The 23529-nt window shown below is 46.8% G+C and overlaps 1 protein-coding gene across 1 annotated transcript in view; it reads left to right on the forward strand.

Moving 5' to 3' along the window:
- POLN (DNA polymerase nu) overlaps positions 1-23529 on the forward strand; it is a 419903-nt gene that overhangs the window by 198826 nt on the left and 197548 nt on the right. The window contains exons 12-13 of the mRNA XM_029592374.1: positions 13864-13920; positions 14633-14686. Coding sequence (XP_029448234.1) covers positions 13864-13920; positions 14633-14686 — 111 coding nt within the window. The remainder of the gene's footprint in view (positions 1-13863; positions 13921-14632; positions 14687-23529) is intronic.

Here is a 23529-nt window from a genome sequence, read left to right on the forward strand (position 1 = left end):
TGCAAGAGAGATTAGGACCTTTAACAAAACACCACACATACATGCTCGCCACAGTCTGTGATCACCCTACAGTCCGATTGTCTCACGTTTGTGAAGAAAATGCTGTTAGGAAAGGTCTGTGAAGAGGAGCGCAATAGGTAGGGACAGATTAGGCATGAAGCAGAGGAGGAAACAGTGGGCATTTCAGAGACTAGTGCAAGCCCTAGCAGGAGCAGCACTCTGTCAGCGACAGTTAGTACTTCCTCCTCCACTTCAGTACGCCAAAGCCATGTTGCCCCTAAAAAATCATCTCTTCTGGCACAGGCTAGAGCGAAAGCAGCTGGCAAGAAGGACTCTCAGCCCACCCAAGCAAAGGAGACACCAGCACAAATGTCAGTGACACGGTATCTCACAGAGCCCATTCAGGACATGGGGACAGATCTACTGGCATATTGGGCACACAAGTCTACTGTCTGGCCACACCTAGCCAAAGTGGCTCAGTGATATCTGTCATATCCACCAACCAGTGTGCCCAGTGAACGTGTGTTTTCAATGACAGGGGATATCAGGAGCCCTCATTGCTCAAGGCTGGCACCAGAGTTGATGGAAATGCTAGTGTTTTTGAGAATAAACATGCCTTTGCTTGGGTTTCCAGATTTTCCCTGTGAATGGCAAGATGAATAAAAGCAATTTAAAGCCTTGCAGCAGCTCCAACTACCTCATATGTTCCAGATAATATCAGCACATGTACCTGACCTCAACCGCTGTGCCTGTCTGCCCAGCACTTACGTCACTACAAGGGCCTGACCTCAACCACTGTGCCTGTCCGTCCAGCCCTTATGTCACTACAAAGGCCTGACCCCAAACACTGTACCTGTCCATCCAGTCCCTAAGTCACTACAAGGGCCTGACCTCAACCGCTGTGCCTGTCTGTCTAGCCCTTACGTCACTACAAGGGCCTGACCCCAAACGCTGTGCCTGTCCATCCAGCCCTTAAATCACTACAAGGGCCTGACCTCAACCGCTGTGCCTGTCTGTCCAACCCTTATGTCACTACAAGGGCCTGATACCAAACGCTGTGCCTGTCCATCCAGCCCTTAAGTCACTACAAGGGCCTGACCTCAACCACTGTGCCTATCTGTCCAGCCCTTACATCACTAAAAGGGCCTGACCTCAACTGCTGTGCCTGTCTGTCCAGGCCTTACGTCACTACAAGGGCCTGACCTCAATCAGAAGGACTTGGGCCCCTGAGCGGCGCCGGGGAGGCAGTCTTCTGTATGCCACATTTCCTGCACCCGCCGGATGGGCGGGGATTCGGCGCTGGGCTCTTCTCTCTTCACTCACCGTTACTGAGGGAACCTTGGTTAGTTTCTTTTCCTCCGCTTAGTAATATGCTAAAATTCAGCGGGTTGCCATGTCTGATCTGAGGTTGTAGTGGGAGAGGAAAAGGAGGAGGCGCCGGCTCCCTTTCCGCATTCTGTATGGGGAGGGCAGCGAGGCCTCGAAAGCTGCGTTCTTCATCGATGCACAGTCAAGTGATCCACCGCTAAGAGTCGCAGATCCATCCGTTTCTTGCCCCGCCTTGCACAGTATGGCAGCAGTAATCAACTGAATGACGAAGAGCTGGAACAAGTTCATCTACCTCGTGGTGAATTTCCGTCAATTCAGCAGGTTGCCACGTCTGATCTGAGGTCGTAGTGGGAGAGGAAAAGGAGGTGGCGCCGGCTCCCTTTCCGCGTTCTATCCGGGGCTCGCTTATCTCTTAGTACCCGCTGACCCATGTTGAACTGCTGTTCACATGGAAACCTTCACTACTTCGCTACACTTTCCAAGGCTTGGGCCCCACTTTTGGGGCCCAAAGGAAAGGGAACTCGCCCTGGGTCTCGCCTATCTCTTAGTACCTGCTGACCCATGTTGAACCGCTTTCACATGGAAACCTTCTCCACTTCGGCCTTCAAAGTTCTCATTTATATATCTGCTACATCCCCCAGATTTTCAAAGACCAGCGAGAGCTCACTAGACGCCAACAGAACCACCACACTTTTGGGGCGAACCCATTCCAGGGAGCCCTTTCCTGCACAAAGGAAAGGGGACTCTCCCCAGGGCTCGCCTATCTCTTAGTACCCACTGACCCATGTTGAACCGCTGTTCAAATGGAAACCTTCTCCACTTCGCCACCCTTTCCAAGGCTCAGGCCCCACTCTCGGGGTGAACCAATTCCAGAGAGCCCTTTCCTGCACAAAGGAAAGGGAACTCTCCCTGGATCTCGCATATCTCTTAGTACCTGCTGACCCATGTTGAACCGCTGTTCACATGGAAACCTCCTTTACTTCACAACACTTTCCAAGGCTCGGGCCCCACTCTCGGGGCACAAAGAAAAGGGAACTCTCCCCGGGGCTCTTGTTTGAAAATTTCCTACTACCACCAAGATCTGCACCTGCTGCGGCTACACCCAGGCATAGTTCATCATCTTTCAGGTTCTAGCACATGTGTTAGACTTTTTGGGCCGTGTTTCAAGATGGGTTGGGTGGACAGTATGCCCCGGTTGACAGTCACGCCAGAAGCAGGAGGCCCTGTCTTCTTTCCCCCCACCCCACCAGACTGTCTTGCCCCTATCAACAGAACAGTGACCTGACTAACTCCATTCTGCCAGCCTGTCTTGCCCCTATCAAAACCACAGGGATCAGACTACCTCCGCTCTGCCAGCCTGTCTTGCACCTATCAACACCACAGCGATCTGACTACCTCCGCTCTGCCAGCCTGTCTTGCCCCTATCAACAGCACAGCGACCAGGCTTCCTCCACTCTGCCTGCCTGTCTTGCCCCTATCAACAGCACAGCGACCAGGCTTCCTCCACTCTGCCTGCCTGTCTTGCCCCTATCAACACTACAGCAACCAGACAACCTCCACTCTGCCAGCCTGTCTTGTTCCTATCAACACCACAGGGACCAGTCTACCTCTCCTCTGCCAGCCTGTCTTGCCTCTATGAACAAACAATAAGCCCAGCTATCCAGAAACCGGGAGTACACGTACAAAACAATATAACAAGGTTTCGGGTCAATTTTTCAAATTTCAACACGCCATGTATAGAAATGCAGTTACTATAAGAACAAATTATGTAGGACCACTACCAACGGGATCTGTATAACAATCAGACCCGGCATAGGAGAGGTCACATTACTTTATTAATAATATTGAAGTCTTTCAAAAATTATATTGCCACGGGAAGATAAACCTATGAGTTCAAAACAAAGCCACAAAAAGCTTTTGTCTAGATGAAAAAATCATACGCAGAAATTGCAGTACTTAGCTTCAAACCGGGATCAAAGATGAAATCCCGACGTGATCACGTTTTGGACCACCAAGGTCCTGCTTCAGGGGTCAAGTTTTCTAAATCCTTCGGAGTAGAGCTTCTAAAAATCATTCCCAAATCGGCAAACAAACTGGCGATTCCATCTTCAGCCAGTCTGTATTGTGTAACCTATTTACGACATGATGTACCAACACCCTTCCGCCTGCCTGGAGGGGTTCAGGATGCCCTCTCCCAAATTCCACCTCAGCTTTGTGCCTCTGGCACGTCCCTGGGTACATTTGGTGCATGTCCGGACATCCTCAGCTCGGTACTCACCCATATGTGAGGACTACTAACCTGCTTGTCCTGTGAGAAAGCAAATGTTGCTTACCTGTAACAGGTGTTCTCACAGGACAGCAGGATGTTAGTTCTCACGAAACCCCGCCCGCCACCCCGCGGTGTTGGGTTCATTTTCTTATTATATTTTTCGGCACTGCCTGTAGCTTTGTAACAAGACTGAAGGGGGACCCCTCCTGGCTGCAGAGTTAGTGCCATGCTGGGCATGCCCAGTAGGGGCCAGTCAAAGTTCTGGAAACTTTGACAAAAGTGTTCCGTGATTGGGCTCCATCCTGTGATGTCACCCATATGTGAGGACTAGAGATGTGCATCGTTTTTTGTGTTCGTGTCGTTCTTCGTTTTTCGGCCACCATGGAAAATGTCGGGTTTTTTTCAGTTCGGGTCTTTTTTTTCATGAAAAATCGATTTTTAGTTGGTGCGCGCTAACTCCCCGTTAGTGCGCACTAACAAAAACCGTTAGATTTTGTTACTTTTAGTTACTTTTTGTTAGTGCGCACTAATGGGAGTTAAAGCACACTAATGGGGAGTTAGTGCGCACTGACTCCCATTAGTGCGCACTAATCGGAAAAACAAATTTTTGCAAAAAAACGGGATCTTTTTCGGGCTCCCTGAAACATGCTGAATTGGACAATTTTGTTGAAATTTTCCAATTCGGAAAAAACGAATGCACATCTCTAGTGAGGACTAACATCCTGCTGTCCTGTGAGAACACCTGTTACAGGTAAGCAACATTTGCTTTCCCCAGGAGCATCACATGATAGAAGTAAAGTATAATAATGGTCAGCATCATATTGAATGAGAAAGCGCAAGGTCAGGTCCTCTAGATAAGTGCTTCTCAATCTTTTTTCCGTCATGACACACCTGACAGATGATGCTCATGTGCATGACACATTGCACATTATATTTAACAGCTTTACTAAAAAAAAGAAATCCTATATATTTTATTGTTGAAAATGATGCAAGAGAAAGATAACATTCTTTAATTTCAATAACTGCTTTTAAAATATCATTATTAAATATTTTTTCACAAAAATTATAATCTTTGCTTACTGCATCAGTGAGAAATCTGGGACTGATATGCATATGCAGCAAGCAGTTTTTCGATAAAGATAAACTCTCATGCATTTTATTGTCAATCTCAGAAAGTTCTGACCTCTTCTGGAATTTATACAAGGCAGAGTTAGGAAATTACCCCTTTCAACTCACCATTCAAAAAATATATTCAAATTCTGATACCCCCTCAGTAATAGTAATAGTATGATGTGTAAACGTCAAACCTTTTCTGGTGGAAAGAAATCAGTAGAACTAGGGGTCACAAAATGAAACTCCAAGGAGGATGACTCAGAACCAACGTCAGAAAATATTTTTTCATGGAGAGGGTGGTGGATGCCTAGAATGCCCTTCCAGAGGAGGTGGTGAAAACCAAAACAGTGAAAGAATTCAAAAGATCATGGGATAAATATTGTGGTACCCTAAAGGCTAAAGGATGGAAATAAAGAAAAAAGTGCATATAGTAACTTGATGGTGCGGCAATTAGTCTCTTTAACCAATAAGCCTTGATACTGTTGATGTAACTCCATCATTGCTCTCTGCTTCAATGGCAGGGGGATAAGGGGAATTGGATTTGTTCAGCAATCAAGGGCCTCGACTTTTATGGTCTGGGGAAACAAGTATAGGGGTAACTTGTTGATGTGGCAGTTAACAACAAGACTGTTACTTTGATGCAACTCAAACATTGCTCGCTGCTTTAACAGCAAGGCATAACAGGGAACTGAATTCAATAGCAATCAACGAGGGCTAGTGTGGGAAACAGCTTTGTGACTTCGCTACCTTCTGCTGACAGAACCTCCGGTGTACCCCGTGCCTCGTGCCACTACCGTGATCGCCTCAGCAACCTTCCTTACACACTTCAGAGTGAGTACCATCTGCTCTACAGCCTCGTTGACCTCCTGCTCTACTCTCAACACCTCTCCTGTGATCCTCGGTGTACCCCGCGCTGCAGGCCACTACCGGATCCTTCAGGAGAATCCAGCAAAGGAGGGATTCCCCGGCATACCTCGCTCCATGGAACACTACCGGGGATATCATCTATGAGCCATCCATATCTCTGGACTGTGTCTATCTATCCCACTAGGAGGGATCCTCTCTATTTCCAGTATAATAAAGTCTATTACTGTTGTGTCAGTCTCAGCTAAGGCCATGCCTATCGAGGTGAGTCCCCACAGGGCTCCTCCCTCCACCCCGATTCAGGGTCTACAAATATACCAGAACATAACAGATTGCTAACTCCTGGACCTGACTCAGGTCTCAGCCCTTCAGGCCATCCCTAGCCTGGCCCAACCTATTGCTGAACAACAGAGGACTTTAGAAACCTTGACTAGTACATTCAATCAGTTGAATTCACAACTGAATACACCGAGAACATCTGATAAACATGCCTCATCATCAGTGATTTCTAGATGAACTGCAGTACCACTGCCAGCCCCTACTCACTTCTCAGGAGATTGCCTGGTATATAGAGGCTTCCTCAATCAGTGCTGTATGCATTTTTCTTTACAATCAACCTACTTCCCTACTGCAGTATCCAAGACCATGTATATCCTTTCTCTTTTAGATGGGAAAGCCCTGGCTTGGGCTTCACCTCTCTAGGAATGCAATGATCCGATCCTTAGCGACTTGCCAGGTTTTCTTGCTCTCTTTAAGTCAGTATTTGATGACCCTGCATGCAAGACGGTCGCTGGATCCACTCTGTTGCATCTCCAACAAGGAACCAAGCCACTTCCGGACTACGTAATCAAATTCAAGACTCTATGTTCAGAGCTTCATTGGGATCTAGAGTGTCTACGTGTGATTTTCCTTGAGGGCCTTAACTCTCATATTAAGGATGAATTGGCAGCACGTGAATTACTTGACACCCTGGACTCACTTATAGATCTTGCTGGGAGAACTGATCGTCGCCTACGGGAACGATCCCAAGAGATTAAAAACCCTAAGAAACACCTCTCTGTGACTATGCGTCCACGAGCCACACCTGCAGCACAGACCCAGTCTACACCAATTCCTGAAGAAGATGAACCCATGCAATTAGGCCGCAGCCATTTAACCGCCAAGGAGCGGCGCTACCATAAGAGAATGGGCCTCTGTATGTACTGCGGTCAGCCAGGCCATGCGGTTCAATCCTGCCCCATTTGTCCAGGAAACATGCAGACCTAGGATCCGGAGGACACCATCTCCTCCACTGACACTCCCAGTCTCGATCATCTCCAGGTCCCTTGAATTCCAGACTCTTGCAATTGTCGATTCCGGAGCCAGTGGTAATTTTATACTTAAAGGGCTGGTGGAACATCTATAAATTCCTACCATTCCGATGCTCACTCCGCTGCTCCTCTCTTCTATATATGGCGAACCATTACCTGGAGAGGTATACCAGACTACCCAACCAATTTGCTTAAGTACTGGTGCTCTTCATATGGAGACCATCTCATTTTTGGTTCTTGATAAGGCCATTCACCCTATAGTACTTGGCCTCCAGTGGCTGCAAGATCACACACCCCAGTTTGTGATCTTGTCACGACAAGTGTCACGACAAGTGTCTGAAGAGTGTATAGCTGGCCAGTTCTTCACTTTTTGCCGCAGCCTCAGCAACTGGAATGGTAGGAGGGATAGGGGTGGTAAGGCTAGCGACATAGGAGAAAAGAACTTTGGGGTTGAATTTATAGTCGTGGATTTTTTTACCATAGTAGTCTCGCTTGTGTTTGAGGGTAGACAGTCTATATGTGTGTAAGGCTGTTTTGAAGCTGGAGGAGTGTTGTGGGGTTGGGTCCTTGCGCCAATTTCTCTCTTTTTGTCTAAGATTGCATTTTAGGGTTTTTAGCTCTTGGGTGTACAATGGCTTAGAGGGTTTCACTGCGGTGTTTATGATACGTTCGGAGATTGGGCATAGTTTGTTGGCAATGTCTTCCGTGAGGCTTTGCCAGGATGTAAGGGCTGTGTCTGGGTCTGAGCAGATAAGTCTTGGAAGGGATGAGGCTAGTGCGTCAATTAATTCGTCGCTGGAGCAAGTTTTTCTGGATATGATGGTGGTGTGAGCAGGATGGTTAATTGGGAGGGGTTTCTTCATTGCGAGACGGCTTTCAATGAGGTAGTGGTCGGACCAGGGCACCGGGGTGCAGGAGGATGAGTTGGTGGTCTGGAAACTGGAGTTAATAAACATTAGGTCCAACGTGTGTCCAGCTTTATGGGTTGGAGATGTTATAATTTGTCGGAAGCCTATGGCAAGGAGCGACTGAATGAAAGTTTCGCATGATGCAGTGAGGGGGAGTGTGTCCACGTGAAGATTAAAATCTCCAAGGATGATGGACGGGGGTATCTGTTTTTATCCATTCTATAACAAATTCAATTAGAGGGGAGGGGTTGGCCTCAAGGACAGTAGGGGGGGCATAAACTAGACAGATTTGCAGGGAAGCTGCCTTAAAGAGACCTATTTCAAGTTTGGGTGGGGCTGCTATGCTGATGGGTTTAAGGTTAAGATGTTTCTTGGCAGCTAGGAGTAGACCTCCTCCTCTTTTTTTAGGTCGGTGGATGGGGAAGATGTCATAGAGGGAGGATGGGAGTTGGTTTATGAGGACGGTATCTGATTCTTTGAGCCATGTTTCGGTGACCGCACAAATGTCTGGAGTGCAGTCCGCAAGTATGTCGTTGAGGATTAGTGTCTTTTTAGATATGGATTGCGCATTCATGAGTATAATGGAGAGGGTGGTGAGACCGAGGAACTGAGTCAAGGGTGAGGTAAGTATGGGGATGAGGGATTTACGGCGGGGGGATGGGTGGCGGGGAAGGAGGGGAGGGGGAGGTAGTCTGGATCGAGGGTGATGGATGTGAGGGATTGGGTAAGCGGCCATGTTGGTGCTTTAGTAGTCAGGTAGGGATGATAGGAATAGTTGGAACCTTAATAGTCAGGCGGGAAAGGGAGGTGCAGGGGGAAAAGAGGGGTGACTAGGTAATAGAGTAGGTGACCAGGTAATAGAGCAGGTCAGCAAGTTTCAGCAATCTGGAAATCAGCAGGTTACAGTTTGTGACAATAGGGTACAGAATATTAAACATGAATGAGGCACAGAGTAGGTCAGCAAGTTTCAGCAATCTGGAAATCAGCAGGTTACAGTTAGTGACAATAGGGTACAAAATATTCAACATGGATGAGGCACAGAGTATAAGGCACTTTGAGTTGCTCACTGAGTGGCGAGTGTCCGTGTTGAGTGGTAGTGGAAGGAGTGGTAGCGGAGGAGGAGATAGTGAGGAAGAAGGTCCCGATGCATGTAGATCAGTTTGTGGCTGAGAAGGAACAAACTTTGCAGGAGCGTGTTCCTTGGTTTCTCCCGGTCTCCCTCTCCAATTCTCTTTCAGGCTGTGTGTCTCTCTCCCGCTCTGTCTCGTTCACCCCCAGGCTGTATGTGACAGTGGGAAGCGAGGAGGAAAGGGGAAGAGAGGCCGCAGATATGAAGCAGAAAGGGCAGAGCTGCTTCGGGGCACTGAATATGGGGGATGCCGGTGGCGGTGGAGGGTGGGTTTAGGCGCGGCACTAAGGTGCGACACGAAGGGGCGCACAAAGGGGCGGGCCCCTTTGGTGCGCGACGCCGGGGAGTGCAGGGCCTTTTAAATCCTGCAGGTCCCGGATCGATGACGTCGCCCCTGCGCCCGGCGGGGCGGACCTCGGTGTGGCGGATCTGGTGGGGGTGGGGGCTCGCAGCCCGGCGGGTGGAGGAGGCCGGATCGAGGAAGAGGCAGGCCAGATCGAGGCGTGCGTTCAGGGCTTTAAGGTAAGTCAGGCCGGGGTCGAAGTAGGCTGGTGGCCAGCGTGGGAGCCCGATTGGGGAAGGCGGAACAAAGAGGCCTTACCCCGACGGGCTTTAGCGCCGGCTGCGCGGGCCCAGTTCACCGCCGATCCCGTGGAGAAGAGGAAGACGCCGGGGAGTGCAGGGCCTTTTAAATCCTGCAGATCCCGGATCGATGACGTCACCCCTGCGCCTGGTGGGGCGGACCTCGGTGCGGTGAGTCTGGTGGGGGTGGGGGCTTGCAGCCCGGCGGGCGGAGGAGGCCGGATCGAGGAGGCGGCAGGCTGGATCGAGGCGTGCGTTCAGGGTTTTAAGGTAAGTCAGGCCGGGGTCGAAGTAGGCTGGTGGCCAGCGTGGGAGCCCAATTGGGGAAGGCGGAACAAAGAGGCCTTACCCCGACGGGCTTTAGCGCCGGCTGCGCGGGCCCAGTTCACCGCCGATCCCGTGGAGAAGAAGCACAAGTTTATGCATATTTATCAGCTGGAAAGTATAAGATGGAGGCAAATAAGGAGAAAGGGAGTGGATCCAAAGCAGCCCCAGCACCCCCTGCTATCGAGGAGGGAGAAAACTAGGTGTGGCCAGGAGACCAGAGAGAGGAAACACTCTGCCTGGGATCAGATAGTGGTGTAGAGTCTGAGGCAGTGAGAAGCCAAAAAAACCCGGCTATTCTGCCAGTATCAGACCCGGAAGCAAGCCTCTTTCCCAGACCACCTGGCAGCTCTGCCAGCATCAAACCAGGAAGTAAGTCTCCTCCCCTGCCCACATTCTCCAGACCTCCAGCCAGAGCCTGCTTCAGAGGTAAATATGGAAATCACCTGAAGTTGGGACAGGGGTAAGTAAGGTAGCCCTAAGTATTAACATATTAGGTAGGCTAAGATATATGGCATGTTTTAAACCACCTATGGTACAGAATTTTCTTTAGGGTAAACTGGTGCTCAGTAGTAAGGATGTTAGAGACATGTTTGTTGTTATCTTCTAAATGCTAATATTGCCAAATCTAATAAATAGAAGTCTAATTCTGTGGAGAAAACATTGTCTTTTCCTGAACTTAGGATCGTGAGTTGAGGTGGGAGGGGAATCGGAAGTGTTCTGTAGCAGACAGGTTCCTGCACCCCTAAAACTTACTTACAGTTGTACTTGGATTAGGGGATGAGAGGGGTGTGGTTGTGAGGGTGGATGTGGAGGTAGAATGGGACAGAAATGGGGTGTTATTAATCACATTTGGTCATTGTATTTGCCATGTGTGTGGTATGCAACAGCAACACTTCTTGTTAGGAATCTCCTCCAGGAGAGGGAGGAGTTAGCAATCTGTTGGGGTCTGCTATGCTGATGGGAGGAGCTAGCAGATGAAAGTAGCAATCTGAAAGAATCTACTCCCCCAGGGGGAAGGAGTTAGCAATCCGTCAGAATTCTGCTCCTATGGAAGGAGGAATTAGCAATCTGTTGTGGACTGGCTCCTATGGAAGGAGGAGCCAGCAATCTGTTACAGATCTGCTAAGGAGTTGGCAATCTATTATGATATAGACTGCTGAGTTGGCAATCTGTACCAGCGGAGTACTAGAGAGGGTGCTCAGCTGGACAACAATGTAAATTGGTGAATCCTTGGGCCGATGGCAGCGCCCCCAGGAGGATATCCTGAGAGGAACCACCAGCTAGGCTTGAGTATGGAGACAGACACAGATTGTTCTTTTATTAGACAGGTAGTAGAACCACCAGAGGTGGCAGTAGTGAGCTGATATGCCCGGCAGGGCTGAAGTCCCTCAGAGGCTGGAACTGCGATCCCAGGGTTGCTGAGCTGTAAAGAGACTGTAGATAGTGAATAGACAGGGTATGCTGTTATATATATATAGCCAGTACTTAGATGATAACTCACATAAGGTCTTGAGAAGCTCAGTAGCTGGAAAGGGTTAGGCCCTCAAGGAGCGAGTACCTGGTTCCAGGGAAAGCTCTGAGAGAGCAATGGTAACTCACAATAGTCTGTATCTGTAATAGTTTCTAGACAGTAGAGAATCTTCAGAGTGTTTAGGAACATGGGCCCTCGAGGAGCGAGTACCAGTTCCTATCTGTAATCTGAAATAGTAACTCACAAATGTCTATATTTGTAATAGCTTCCAGGTAGAAGAGAATCTTCAGAGTGTTCAGGAACATGGGCCTTCGAGGAGCGAGTGCTGGTTCCTATTTGCCATCTGAAAATAGTAACTCACAATGTCTGTACCTGCGGTAGCTTCTGGGCCGAGGAGAATCTTCAGAGTGTTCAGAAACATGGGCCCTCAAGGAGCGAGTACCGGTTCCTATCTGTAATCTGAAATAGTAATTCACAATGTCCGTATCTGCGATTGCTTCCAGGCAATAGAGAATCTTCAGAGGGTTTAGGAACATGGGCCCTCGAGGAGCGATTACCGGTTCCTATCTGTAATCTGAAATAGAGAAAAGAAAGCGGGGCCCCCGAGGAGTGGGTATCCCTGGTAAGTCCAAGGAGGCAAGGTAGCGTAGAGAGAAGCAGTCCAATAAATCCCCACAATCAATCCTTCGGTTGCAGAGTAGCTTGGACAGCCGAAGCGAGTCCTTGCTAACTCAATCTGTTAGCAAAAGTAAAGACCTTTTATGTTGGAAGCGGATGACGTCAATACAGGGGGACGCCCCTGAGGTTTGCATCCTTGCTGGTACATACTTCAGAGCACACGCGCGCGCCCTACGTCATCAGGAACATGGTGGATCCGCAGTGTCGAGCCGGCCCGGGGACGCCGGGGAGAAGCGGCATGGAGATGTCGCAGCAGCAAGCCATCCATCATGCCCGGAGGGAGTCGCCACACAGGTAGAGAGGGTGGAGCGAGGGTGAAAGCTGACACGAACGCAACACTTCTATAACTACCTAACACTTTGTGTATTTGTTGCTAATTTCAATGAACACATTTTCCATAAAATGAAATATCTTTTTAAGTGTTTGATCATTTTTCAAGTGTTGTAGTTTGTTTTCATGCATTCCCAGCAATCAGAATCCTTTCAGACTGGTAAATCTATAGTTAGTGGTTAATGAAAATGCAATTGGTCCCTCATTCCTCTTTAGCAAGTTAAGAGGAATTGTTTGCTTATATTAGTAGTTAGTTGATGTGGGGAACATCTGTCTTTGAGTTTTTCCTTTTTGAATTAGAGTCTAATGATTGTATGTAAATGATCTCCATCCACCACCTCAAGTGCAGGAATTTAAAAGAAAAGCCCAGTGTATGCCAAAATCAGGAGATAAGTGCACAAGTTGGGCTCATGCACACCTACCAAATTTTAAAAGCCACCTAAATGAGCGCAAATCTCCTGCTGCAAACACATCTCAAAATTTTTTTAAAAGGGGCAGGGCCTGGGCGTAGTCTGGTTGAGGCATGGCATTTTGGGGCATGGCAAAGAGATATGCGTGCCTAGATCTCCCACTGCATAAGTTTACTTTTGCTATGGAGGAGGTGTAAGTTAAAAAAGGAAAAGAAAAGGCCATTTCTGATGGGCTGAAAGAGCTTGGGGTAACTGGGGGAGATGCAGACTACCAAATCAGGAGACTTTGGAGGACCTAGCTATTTGCTGGGTAAACTGATGGATGAATTGGTGAAACTGGCAATAGTGTGGATGCATGCCCCTTTAAAAATTCACCAACTTACACGGCAGAATCTGGATTTACACAGCTAGGCACATGCCTACTTGAAATTAGGAGAACATGTTAAAGGTGCCATAGAGTCAAAAAGAACAAAAGATTTGCAGGATACAATGATTCACTGGAATCTCTAAGGCTAGAAATTCATGTATGACAAGGAAGAGTATAACAGTGGGGTATACTGTCATCCACCTGTCCAGGATAGTAATACAGATGGTGAAATGCTAAAGAAATTAGACAAGCTATTAAATTGGAAGCACAGTAATAATGGGAAATTTCAATTACCCCAATATCAAATGGGTGAATGTCTCATCAGGGCATGCTAGGGAAGTTAAGTTGTTAGATGTCATAAATGAGTGCTTCATGAAATAGCTGGTCCTAGAACTTACAAAAAGGGTAATATTCTTTAGTTCTAATTCTCATTGGAATGCAGGACCTGGAGGAATGGGTAATGATGGCAATAAAACTTTACATAATCTTTAGAGAATAATAACTAAAACTACTACTGAAGTGTTTACATTTTAAAAGGGAGACTATAACAAAATAAGAAAATTAGTTAGAAGGAAACTAGAAGGATCATTTGTATGGGTTAAAAGTTTGCATGAGGCTTGGAGATTGTAAAAATCCAAATAATTTTCATCATTTTTTAAAAAGTTTTCTACTTTTCTGTAAGTAACACTATTCAGATGCTTCTGTTGGAGACCATCAAATACAGCTAATCAAATGTCCTTTACTAGTAAGTTAATTTTTCTTCTTGTACTTTACAGTTACATCAGTTGCAAGATTTTCATCCATTACCCAAGATAATTTTAGAATATAGAAAGGTGAGTCTGTTTTGTATAAAGATGCACCTGAGGTATGTTTTAAATTAATAGTTTCAGAAAAATGTTAATATGCACTTAGAAGAATTCTCAAATTAGTAAGGCCACTAGTTTGTATTTTTTTTTTTTTTTGGCAATTACCAGTAAGTGAATTGTTTTTTCTACACTTGAATTTTTTATCAAAAGAAAATCACTGTCACATTTGCCTGCTGACATAAGGCATGCTAACAAATAAATCTTCACTTGTCTATTGAATACTAATTTATTAGCTTTGGAAGGGCTACTGTTTTCTTAGTTTTCATTTATTTCCTCATCGAAATATCTGTTTAGTGTAAATACTTGTAGTTTGATAAGGACAAAGATAATACTGGCTATACAGCATTACTGTATTAACAGAAATATGAGCATATAAAATGTTATTAAGTTAATAGTCTTAATAACCTGCCATCTCTGACCTTTTACAACAAATTTAGAGCATTCAGTCACTTACCAGTATTGTATTCCATAGGGCCACGCAATTCTTGAAGGCCAGTGAGGATCAACCTGCCCCTTATCATGCATTCATACAAGATTGCAATAGATACATTTCTAACTTCCAACTTCTGTCATGCCTTTGCCTCTCTTTTTCCATCCAAAAGATGGATATGAAGGAAATGTTTGATTTTATTTTCAGTACTGATTTGTTTCCCTTTTCTAACATATTTGTATAATTTAGGTTCATAAGATAAAATCAACATTTGTGGATGGATTGATGTCATGTATGAAAAAGGTACAGATTAAAATTCTAAGAAGTTATGCAACTTCATATTTATTTGTATAACTGCTAAATTATTACAGTGATATACTTTTGACCAATAGAGAACAATGAGATCGATTAACCCTTGTAGGTTTGGGTTTCCATTTTAATAGGGGCCGAATATCAGGTTTTCCTGAATATCTCTTGTTCTAAAAGGGAATATTTCGGATACTACGAAAGGTGTTTTGGAAGAGGCAAAAAGTTATTCAAATGGGACTAAAACCAGATACATAGGATGTGCAGGAAGTGGAGTCAACTTATATTGTCTATTATCAGGTCCCACTCTGCCTTCAGCTATATTCTCAAAAAGTTATTCACTCACCTAGTTATGTAGATTTTATTTGCCTCCTTGAGGACTCTATCTAAATAGTTTTCTGGCTCGGAGTAAGAGTAAGTCCAGGCAGTAAAGCATCAGAATTCCCATTCTCTGTTGACATGCAAGTGCAGCACAGCCATGTGCATGGGTCACGTGACTGTGTCTCCTGCTAGCATGAAGGACTTTCGGATTCACAGCTGCTCAAAAGGGATGTGTGAATAAAAATATTTTTGGTTTGATTGCTTATTTGTTTCATTTGCCTCCATAATTAATTTCATTTATTTCAAATTAAAAAAAAAAATTGTTTGTGTCATTTGTTCATTTGATTCCATTAAAGTCAATGGGAGAAAGCAATGCATCCTTTCCTAATAGTGGAATGAAAACCCCAAGGCACCAAAAGAGGTGCAACAGCACCAACAGTGACATGAATATCCCAAGGCATCATGAGAAGGAGAATGAACAGCAATTGTGACAGGAAATATCCCAAGGGTCCAATAAAGGGTCAAAACAGCACAAGCAGTAGCATGAAACCCCAAAGTACCAGGAGAAAGGTACCAACAGTGGCAATAATACCTGAAGGCATTGGGGCAGATTTTCTAACTTGTGCGCGCATGTTATAAAATCCGGGGTCGGCACGTGGAAGGGGGTGCACACTTGTGCACCTTGCGTGCGCCAAGCCCTAGAGGAGCCCCGATGGCTTTCCCCATTCCCTCCGAGGCTGCTCCGGAGTGGTCTCAGAGGGAACTTTCCTTCCGCTACCCCCCACCTTCCCCTCCCTTCCCCTATCTAAATCACCCCCCAGCCCTATCTAAATCCCCCCTACCTTTTTATTTATTTATTTATTTAAGTGTTTTTATATACCGGGATACATTGGGAACATCATCCCGGTTCACAGATAACTGAACATAGCAACAAGCTTTACATGGAACGAGTTACAAGGAGAACATTAATAAGGGAACCGTGATAAACATGTGCAAGTAAAACAGGCAATACAGAGAAACTAGTTACAAATTAAGCGTTGGTATAAGGCAGTCATGAATAAATTAGGTTTTAACAGTTTAAGTTTTATAGAGAGTAAGATTGTGACAGGAGTGTTAAAAGTGGGTAACATTGTGGGGAGAGGGAGGCAAAGTGCGCAGGAGAACACCTGGCACAAAAGGTGGCTGGGAGTAAAGGGGGGAAGGGGAGAGGAGGGGTGAACTAGCTGGGGTATACTGGATATTTCGAAAGAGATTCAAAGGAGCAAAGAGGAAAACAAAGAAATTATGAGGGGGGTTAGGTGAAGGCCTGTTTGAAGAGCCAGGTCTTGAGGTTCTGTTTGAATCTTTTATGACAAGATTCTAAGCGAAGGGTTGTTTTCAAGACTTGCCCCTTGCCCCTTGTGGGGGTCAGGAGGCCCCCCCAAGCTGGCCAAAAGTCCCTGGGGGTCCAGCGGGTGTCCGGGAGCAATCTCCTGCGCTCGTGACGTCGGGGGACAGGAACCAAAATGGCGCCAGCGCTACCTTTGCCCTGTCATATGACAGGGCAAAGGTAGCGCCGGCGCCATTTCTATTAACGCAGCCGTGGCCCGAGAGTGGAAGATCACACTGGGACCCTCCCACTGGACCCCACGTATTTTAAAACATTTTGGGGGGGTTCGGGAGGGTGGGGGATTTATTTTAAAGGGTCGGGTGGGTTTTAGGGTTGTTTTAGTGTGCCGGTTTTCCCGCCCTCCCCCGATTTACGATTTAAACGATTTTTAAAAAAACAAAACCTCGACGATCAGATTCCCTCCCCCCCCCCAGCCAAAATCGATCGTTAAGACGATCGATCACACGATTCACATCTCTAATGTTAACTGTAAAATATGCCCAGCTGGATTCCTTGAATGCACCACTGGCTGGTTGTACCTGCTTAAGCAGATTATCTCCATGCAGAAATGTTTCAACAAAAGTTGCCAAAGCTTAACCTGGTTGTTCATTTCCATATTGCTTGTTCAACCATTTTCTAAAATTTAGTGAGCAGTAAATATACCTAATTAACTAATTAGTCCTAGGAACATAAGATTAAATATGCCTTGCCATGATGGGTCAGGCCAAGGTCCATCGAGGCTAGCATCCTGTCTCCAACTGTGGCCAATATAGATCACAAGTGTAACATTTAGCCAGTTATGGGATGGCCCCACAACTGGCCGTACTCACCCCGAAACTGCAAGATGCCAGCAATGGCTCCCATGATGCCATCCTCACCACAGCCCCTGAGGTGTGCACATGCACAACTGTATTGATTATCAAGGCCCCATGGCCTTGATAATCTGGAGGCGCCCTGTGATGATGTCAGCAACAAATTCTTCTGTCTTGCAATGTGTTGTTTCTTCTGAGCCTCTTTTCACTGTTCCTATGCCTCATTGTTTGTTCCAGCCCCTGCCTGTGTTCCCGCTGTTCTGTCTTGACTAGTTGTGCCTTTATTCTGCTCTCCATACCTTTCCCTTCCTTCATCCTTGCCCTGGTTCTCATTGCCTTCTCTTGTCAGTCCTGCCTGTCTTGTCTCTTGGTGTCTCGTCTTGGTCCATCTTGTCTGTCTTGGCCTGATTTCCAGGTCAGACTCCTGCTTTGGATTCTGAATTCTCTCTGATTTGCTGCCTGCCCTGACCTTTGGCCTGGACCCGGAAACCATATTTTCACTGCCTGCTTCAACCCTTGGCCTGGACCCAGACACTATCTGTTTGCTGCTTGCCTCGACCCTTGGACCACACCTGGATATTCTCTGCTCACTGCCTGCCCTGACCACTATCCATACCTGGGCTCTCTCTGACCGCACCTTGAGAGACACTCACCTAAGCCCTGCCGGCGCCTGGAACCCAAAGACTCAACCCATGGGGAACAGAGCTGGTACAGGCAGGGTGAGGTGGCTGCTTCAGGCGGCAGAATTTTGAGGTGGCAAAAAATGCATCTCTCAAAACGCTGCTGTGGTGTCCGCCTCACCCTGCCTGCCTCTACCGTGGCTGCTTCAGCTCAGGCCAATGGTGGCTAGGAAGAACAGCGAGAGGCTGAAGCCACCACCGGAGCTCAGGCTGGCAGCAGCTGAAGAAGAACAGAGGAGGCCAGCGGCAACTGAAGCAGTGGCGTAGCCTCGGGTGGGCCATGGCCCACCCAATCAGTGTTGCCCAGTGGCCCAAGAAGAGAGCCCCTGTCACAGGGCTGCAGTGGACACACCGGACAAGAAGAGGAAGAGTTCCAAGACGCCGCCGAAAAGAGGAAGAGGCTCGTGATGCTGCTGAGAAGAGGCCCGCAACGCCGCCGAGAAGAGAAAGAGGCCTGCGATGCTAGCGGTCAACCTCATGGGAAGGTGACCATTCTTCTGTTCCTCCACTTGTGCCAGCCCTGAACATTCAAAACCCCTGCGGCCAGTAAGTTCTCTGTGCTGATCCCGTGCATTGCGAGTTCAGCATAAAGGAGTGATAACTGTGCAAGTTTTGAATACTGCGGGCAGACACACGAGGACCAGCAGCAGAACAGGCTCCCCCTTTTGCTCCTGGCTCTGTGTTTTGTGTTTGTGTGTGTGCGTGTGTGAATGGTAGCCTGCCTGGAGGTGGGAGGGGTGTGAATGGGAGCCTGCCGGGGGGTGGGGGATGTATGAATGGGAGCCTTCCTGGAATTGTGGGTGTGGGTGTGTGAATGGGAGCCTGCCGGGGTAGGGGTGGGAGTGTATGTGAATGTGAATAGTAGCTTGCCTGGGTACGAGTTTGTATGTGGATGGTAGCCTGCCTGTGAAAGGGTGTGTAGGTATGAATATGAATGGTAGCCTGCCTGGGAGAGTGTGTGTGTGTGTGTGTGTGTGTGAATAGGAGCCTGCCTGGGGGGCTGGGGGTGTGTGTGTGTGTGAATGGGAGCCTGCTTGGGGGGATGTGAAGGAGAGCCTACCTGAGTGGGTATGAGAGAGAGAGAGAGCATGTAAGAGTGAGAACTTGTGATATGGGAATGGGAGCCTGCATGTGAGGGAATGCATGTGAGAATGGGAGCCTGTGTGTTTGTGTGAGAGTGGTACCTGCATATAAGGGTGAGAGCTTGTGTGTGTACGTATGTATGGAAGTGGGAGCAATTGCTGCATGTGAGAGTTAAAGCCTGTGTATTATGTTTGTGCGAATGGGAGCATGTGTGTAAGAGCATGTGAGAATGAGAGCCTGTGTGTGTGTTTGTGGGAATGAGAGCCTGTGTGAAAGTGAGCATGTCAGAGTGAGAGCTTGTGTGTGTGTGTGTGTGTGTGTGTGTGTGTATGTAGGAGTGGGAACCTGTGTGTATGTGAGAGAGAGCATAGAAGAGTGGGATCCTGTCTGAGAGAAACCGTGTTTGTGTGAGAGAACACGTGAGAAAGTTTGCATTTGTGTGTATGAAGGAGGAAGGAAAGAAGACAGGATAAAAGAGGCCCTGGAAAAGGAAAAGACAGACAAGGGGGAAAAAGAGACTGGGACCAACTGATTAGAAAAATAAGAATAGACAACAAAGGTAAAAAATATTTTTTTGCCTTTCAGAAATTGGAATATACCATATCTGGGAATGTGCATTTCTTATATATTTGTTTTTGCTTTTTCTTTAGTATTCCAGTGCTCATAGAGACTGGTTTCTCTGGCTTTCGATTTTAGTTATGTTTGCATGTTTATTTCTAATTTGTAGTCCCTTATTCTGTCTTAGGTAAAGGTCTGTCTGTGTTGTGCATATGTGACAGAGATGCAGTAATTTGGCTAGTATCTAGTTTCTCTGTAGGGATTTGTAGCAGTTTGGTTTGTTCTGTTTGCCCATTGGGTAGTGTATTAGTGTTCTAGGGCCTGGTATAATGTTTGCCTTACTGCTGTTCGAGTTCTAAAAGTTACTGCTGTTATGGTATGGTAAAGTTTTATTTATTTATGTATTTATTTATTTATTTGCAGGTTTTGTATTACTTCACAAAGTGTTTGGCAGTGAAGGGCATGTGTTTTACTGTCATTGAAGTGACACCGTGCTTTAAATTTTTAATTTTTTTTTTAGTTTTGTTCTGCACATGTTGCAAACCTTTTTATGATGATTATTATGATTATTGCTGATTTATTTTAGTTTTATGCATTTTTGGAAAGAGGATTCATAAAATAATATATTGATATTTGTTTTATTACGTGATTGGATCGGATGTTTCTGAAGTGTTCTTTGTTTTTTTGTTTATTTTTTACATGATATTGTGTATTTATAAACTGCAATAAACATAAAATAAGTTAATATAAATAAGGCATTTTTAATGTTGGTAAGTGCTTGAAGTAATAGAATTAAAATATTTTAAAATTTCACTCATGCATGATGATGGCTGTTGCAAACTACTCAGAAATCCATTGTAAGATGCATGCTAAGACATTATTTATCGATAAGCATACAATCAGTAGGGCCTAGATCTATATGTCTACTACCCACCCATGTTAACCCTGGGCCCCTCCAAAAAATTCAGTTCTGGCTACACCACTGGGCTGAAGAAGAATAGAGAGAAGCTGGTGCCACCACCAGAGCTCAGGATGGCGGTGGCAGAAGAACAGAGAGAGGCCCCATGTGAGAGACAGGCAGCTTGCTTGTTTGTGTGTGCGCTTGTGTGAGGCAGCTTGCTTATGTGTGTGTGCTTGGGTGAGAGGCAGCTTGTGTGTGAGTGTTTGAAAGGAAGCTTGTGTATATGTGCGCATATATAAGGCAGCCTGCTTGTCTGTTTGTGAGTGGCAACTTCTGTGTGTTTGTGAGAGAGATTACCAGCCTGGTGAGAGGATAAGAGAGTATGTGTCAGGGTGCTTGGGGGGGGGGGGGGGGGAAGAGAGCATGTGTCAGGGTGCTTTTGTGTGGGTGCCAGAGAGAGGGGGCAAACCCTAGCTACTCTGCCTCCTCGGACTTCACTAGAGGTACCCGCTCCTTGGGGACCTCGCCAGTCCGGAACTGGTACTCGCTCCTCGAGGGACCACGTCCCGGACTTGCTCCTGAATACCACTTCTGCTAAGAAGTCATCACTGCTTACAACATTGTGAGTTTCCATTTATCTCTCGGAGCTTTCCCTGGGTACAGGTATTTGCTCCTCGAGGGCCTAATATATAACATCTCCTGGGCTGCCTTAAGAGACTATTGTGTGAGTGTTACCATTAAGGACTTGTTCCAGTACTCTGCATATACTGCCTACTCACTGTCTTAGTTTCTCTACAGCTCAGCCACCCTGGGATCGCTGTTCCAATACCTGAGGGACTACAGCCCAGCCAGGTGCTTCCAGCTCACTAGTGCCACCTTTGGTGGTTTAATACATTGCTTCTAATAAGTCTTTGTTGCTTAACATCAGTGTGTCTGTATCTATCTCTCAGAGCGTTCCCTGGAACCAGGTACTCGCTCCTCGAGGGCCTAATGCATACCAACTCCTGGGCTGCCTTAAGAGACAATTGTGTGAGTGTTACCATCAAGGACTTGTTCCAGAACTCTGCACATACTGCCTACTCACTGTCTTAGTTTCTCTACAGCTCAGCCACCCTGGGATCGCTGTTCCAATACCTGAGGGACTACAGCCCAGCCGGGTGCTTCCAGCTTACTACTGCCACCTCTGGTGGTTTTCCATATTGTCTAATAAAAGAACTAGTGTGTGTCTGTCTCCTATACTAAGCCTGACCAGTGGGTCCCTCTTGGGATTTCCCCTGAGGACGTGGTCACATGCCACTGGTCCAAGGATCCACCTACAACTATTCTAAATAACTACAGATTGCTAATTACCAGCTTTAACAACTGAGCTTTCTAACAGATTGCTAACTCCCAGCTTCCTCTACAGAGCTTTGACAACAGCAACATCAGATTGCTAACTCCGCACGGAGATTCACAACAGATTGCTAACTCCGCATGGAGATTCTAACAAGAAGGTATCTTGAGCCGAACATACTGAGTGCTCAACCAGACTTTCTGGCCAGGAAGGAACTCCAGAGCCAAGCATCGGCAGCTGTCAGCAGATTTCTTGGCCCGGGATGCGGCTTGGCATAAGCGAAGGTTTGTCTGTTCCAATAGTGCCTTGAGGGCATCAGCAGTGGCCTGCGCAGCAGGAGAGGTACTGATAACAGTATGGACAATGGTGGTTGTTTCCCATAGATGACGTAAAAAGGTGACATACCTGTAGCAGTGGCAATATGGGAGTTGTGGGAGAACTCCGCCCAAGGAAGAAGTTCAGACCAATTGTCTTGACAATTGTTGATACAGGCGCGGAGAAAAGACTTCAAGGAGCGATTCATACATTCAGCTTGTCCATTGGCTTGAGGTTGGTAGGCTGTTAGACTGATGTTGATGCCAAATTTACGACAAAGGGTGCACCAGTATCGGGCAACAAATTGTGGACCCCTGTTGGAGAAAATGTCCTTTGTCAAGCCATGCAATCAGAAGATGTGATGAAAGAACAGGCGTGCCTACTCGGGAGCAGATGGTAGGCCCGGTAGGAGGATGAAATGGGCCCTTTAAGAGAATCGATCTATTGTAACTCATATGACCATTTGGCCCTTAGATGGTGGCAAGCCCACAATGAAATCTGTGGAAAAGTGTGTCCACGGTTCTTCGGGAGCTGGAAGCGGCTGAAGTAAACCCCAGGGTCGACCGACCGGGTGTTTTTGTTGAGCACAAGTGTTGCAGGAATCAACGTACGCTTTAGCGTCAGAGACCATAGTGGGCCACCAGAACCACTGGAGCAGCGCTAAGGTTCGTGCTCGTCCTGGCTAACCGGCAAACAGAGTCATGTGCCCACCGGAGGACTCTTTCTCGGAGTCGACGGGGCACAACAGTCTTCCCAGTGGGGACTGGGTGAGTTGCAGACAGGCAAATACATGCTGGGTCTATTATTTGACCGGGTTCTTCCGGAGTATCTTCTGGCTCAAAAGAGCGTGATAAGGCATCCGCCCGGAGGTTTTTTTTTACGGTTGGGCTTTAGCGAAGTTCAAAGTTGAACCTAGAAAAGAATAAAGCCCATCGTACCTGACGGGCTTTGAGACACTGGGCACGGCTTAAATGTTCTAGATTCTTGTGATCTGTGAATACGACAAACTTGTGTTGAGCACCCTCTAAGCACGGGCACCATTCTTCTAAAGCCAGTTTTATGGCGAGTAACTCTCGATCTCCGATACTATAATTTTGTTCCGCTGAAGAAAACTTGCAAGAATAGAATGAGCACGGGACTATGGATCCAGAAGTGGAGCGTTGGCTCAAGACCACCCCAGCCCCAATCACGGAGGAAGCCACCTCAACCAGGAAGGGGCGGTTTGGGTCTGGATGATGGAGACAGAAACCCGCTAGGAAGGCTTCTTTAAGGCGATGAAAGGCTGAAATGGCTTCCGGAGTCCAGTTTCGAGTATCTTGACCCTTATGAGTCAACGCAGTAAGAAGAGCTGCCAGAGTTGAATAATGTGGGATAAAATGACGGTAATTTATTTGAGAATCCTAAGAATCATTGTAGTGCTTTAAGGCCCACAGGCTGTGGCCAATCTTGGATTCCTTTGAGTTTGGCG

Source organism: Rhinatrema bivittatum, chromosome 1 (assembly GCF_901001135.1).
Source record: "Rhinatrema bivittatum chromosome 1, aRhiBiv1.1, whole genome shotgun sequence".
Taxonomy (NCBI): domain Eukaryota; kingdom Metazoa; phylum Chordata; class Amphibia; order Gymnophiona; family Rhinatrematidae; genus Rhinatrema; species Rhinatrema bivittatum.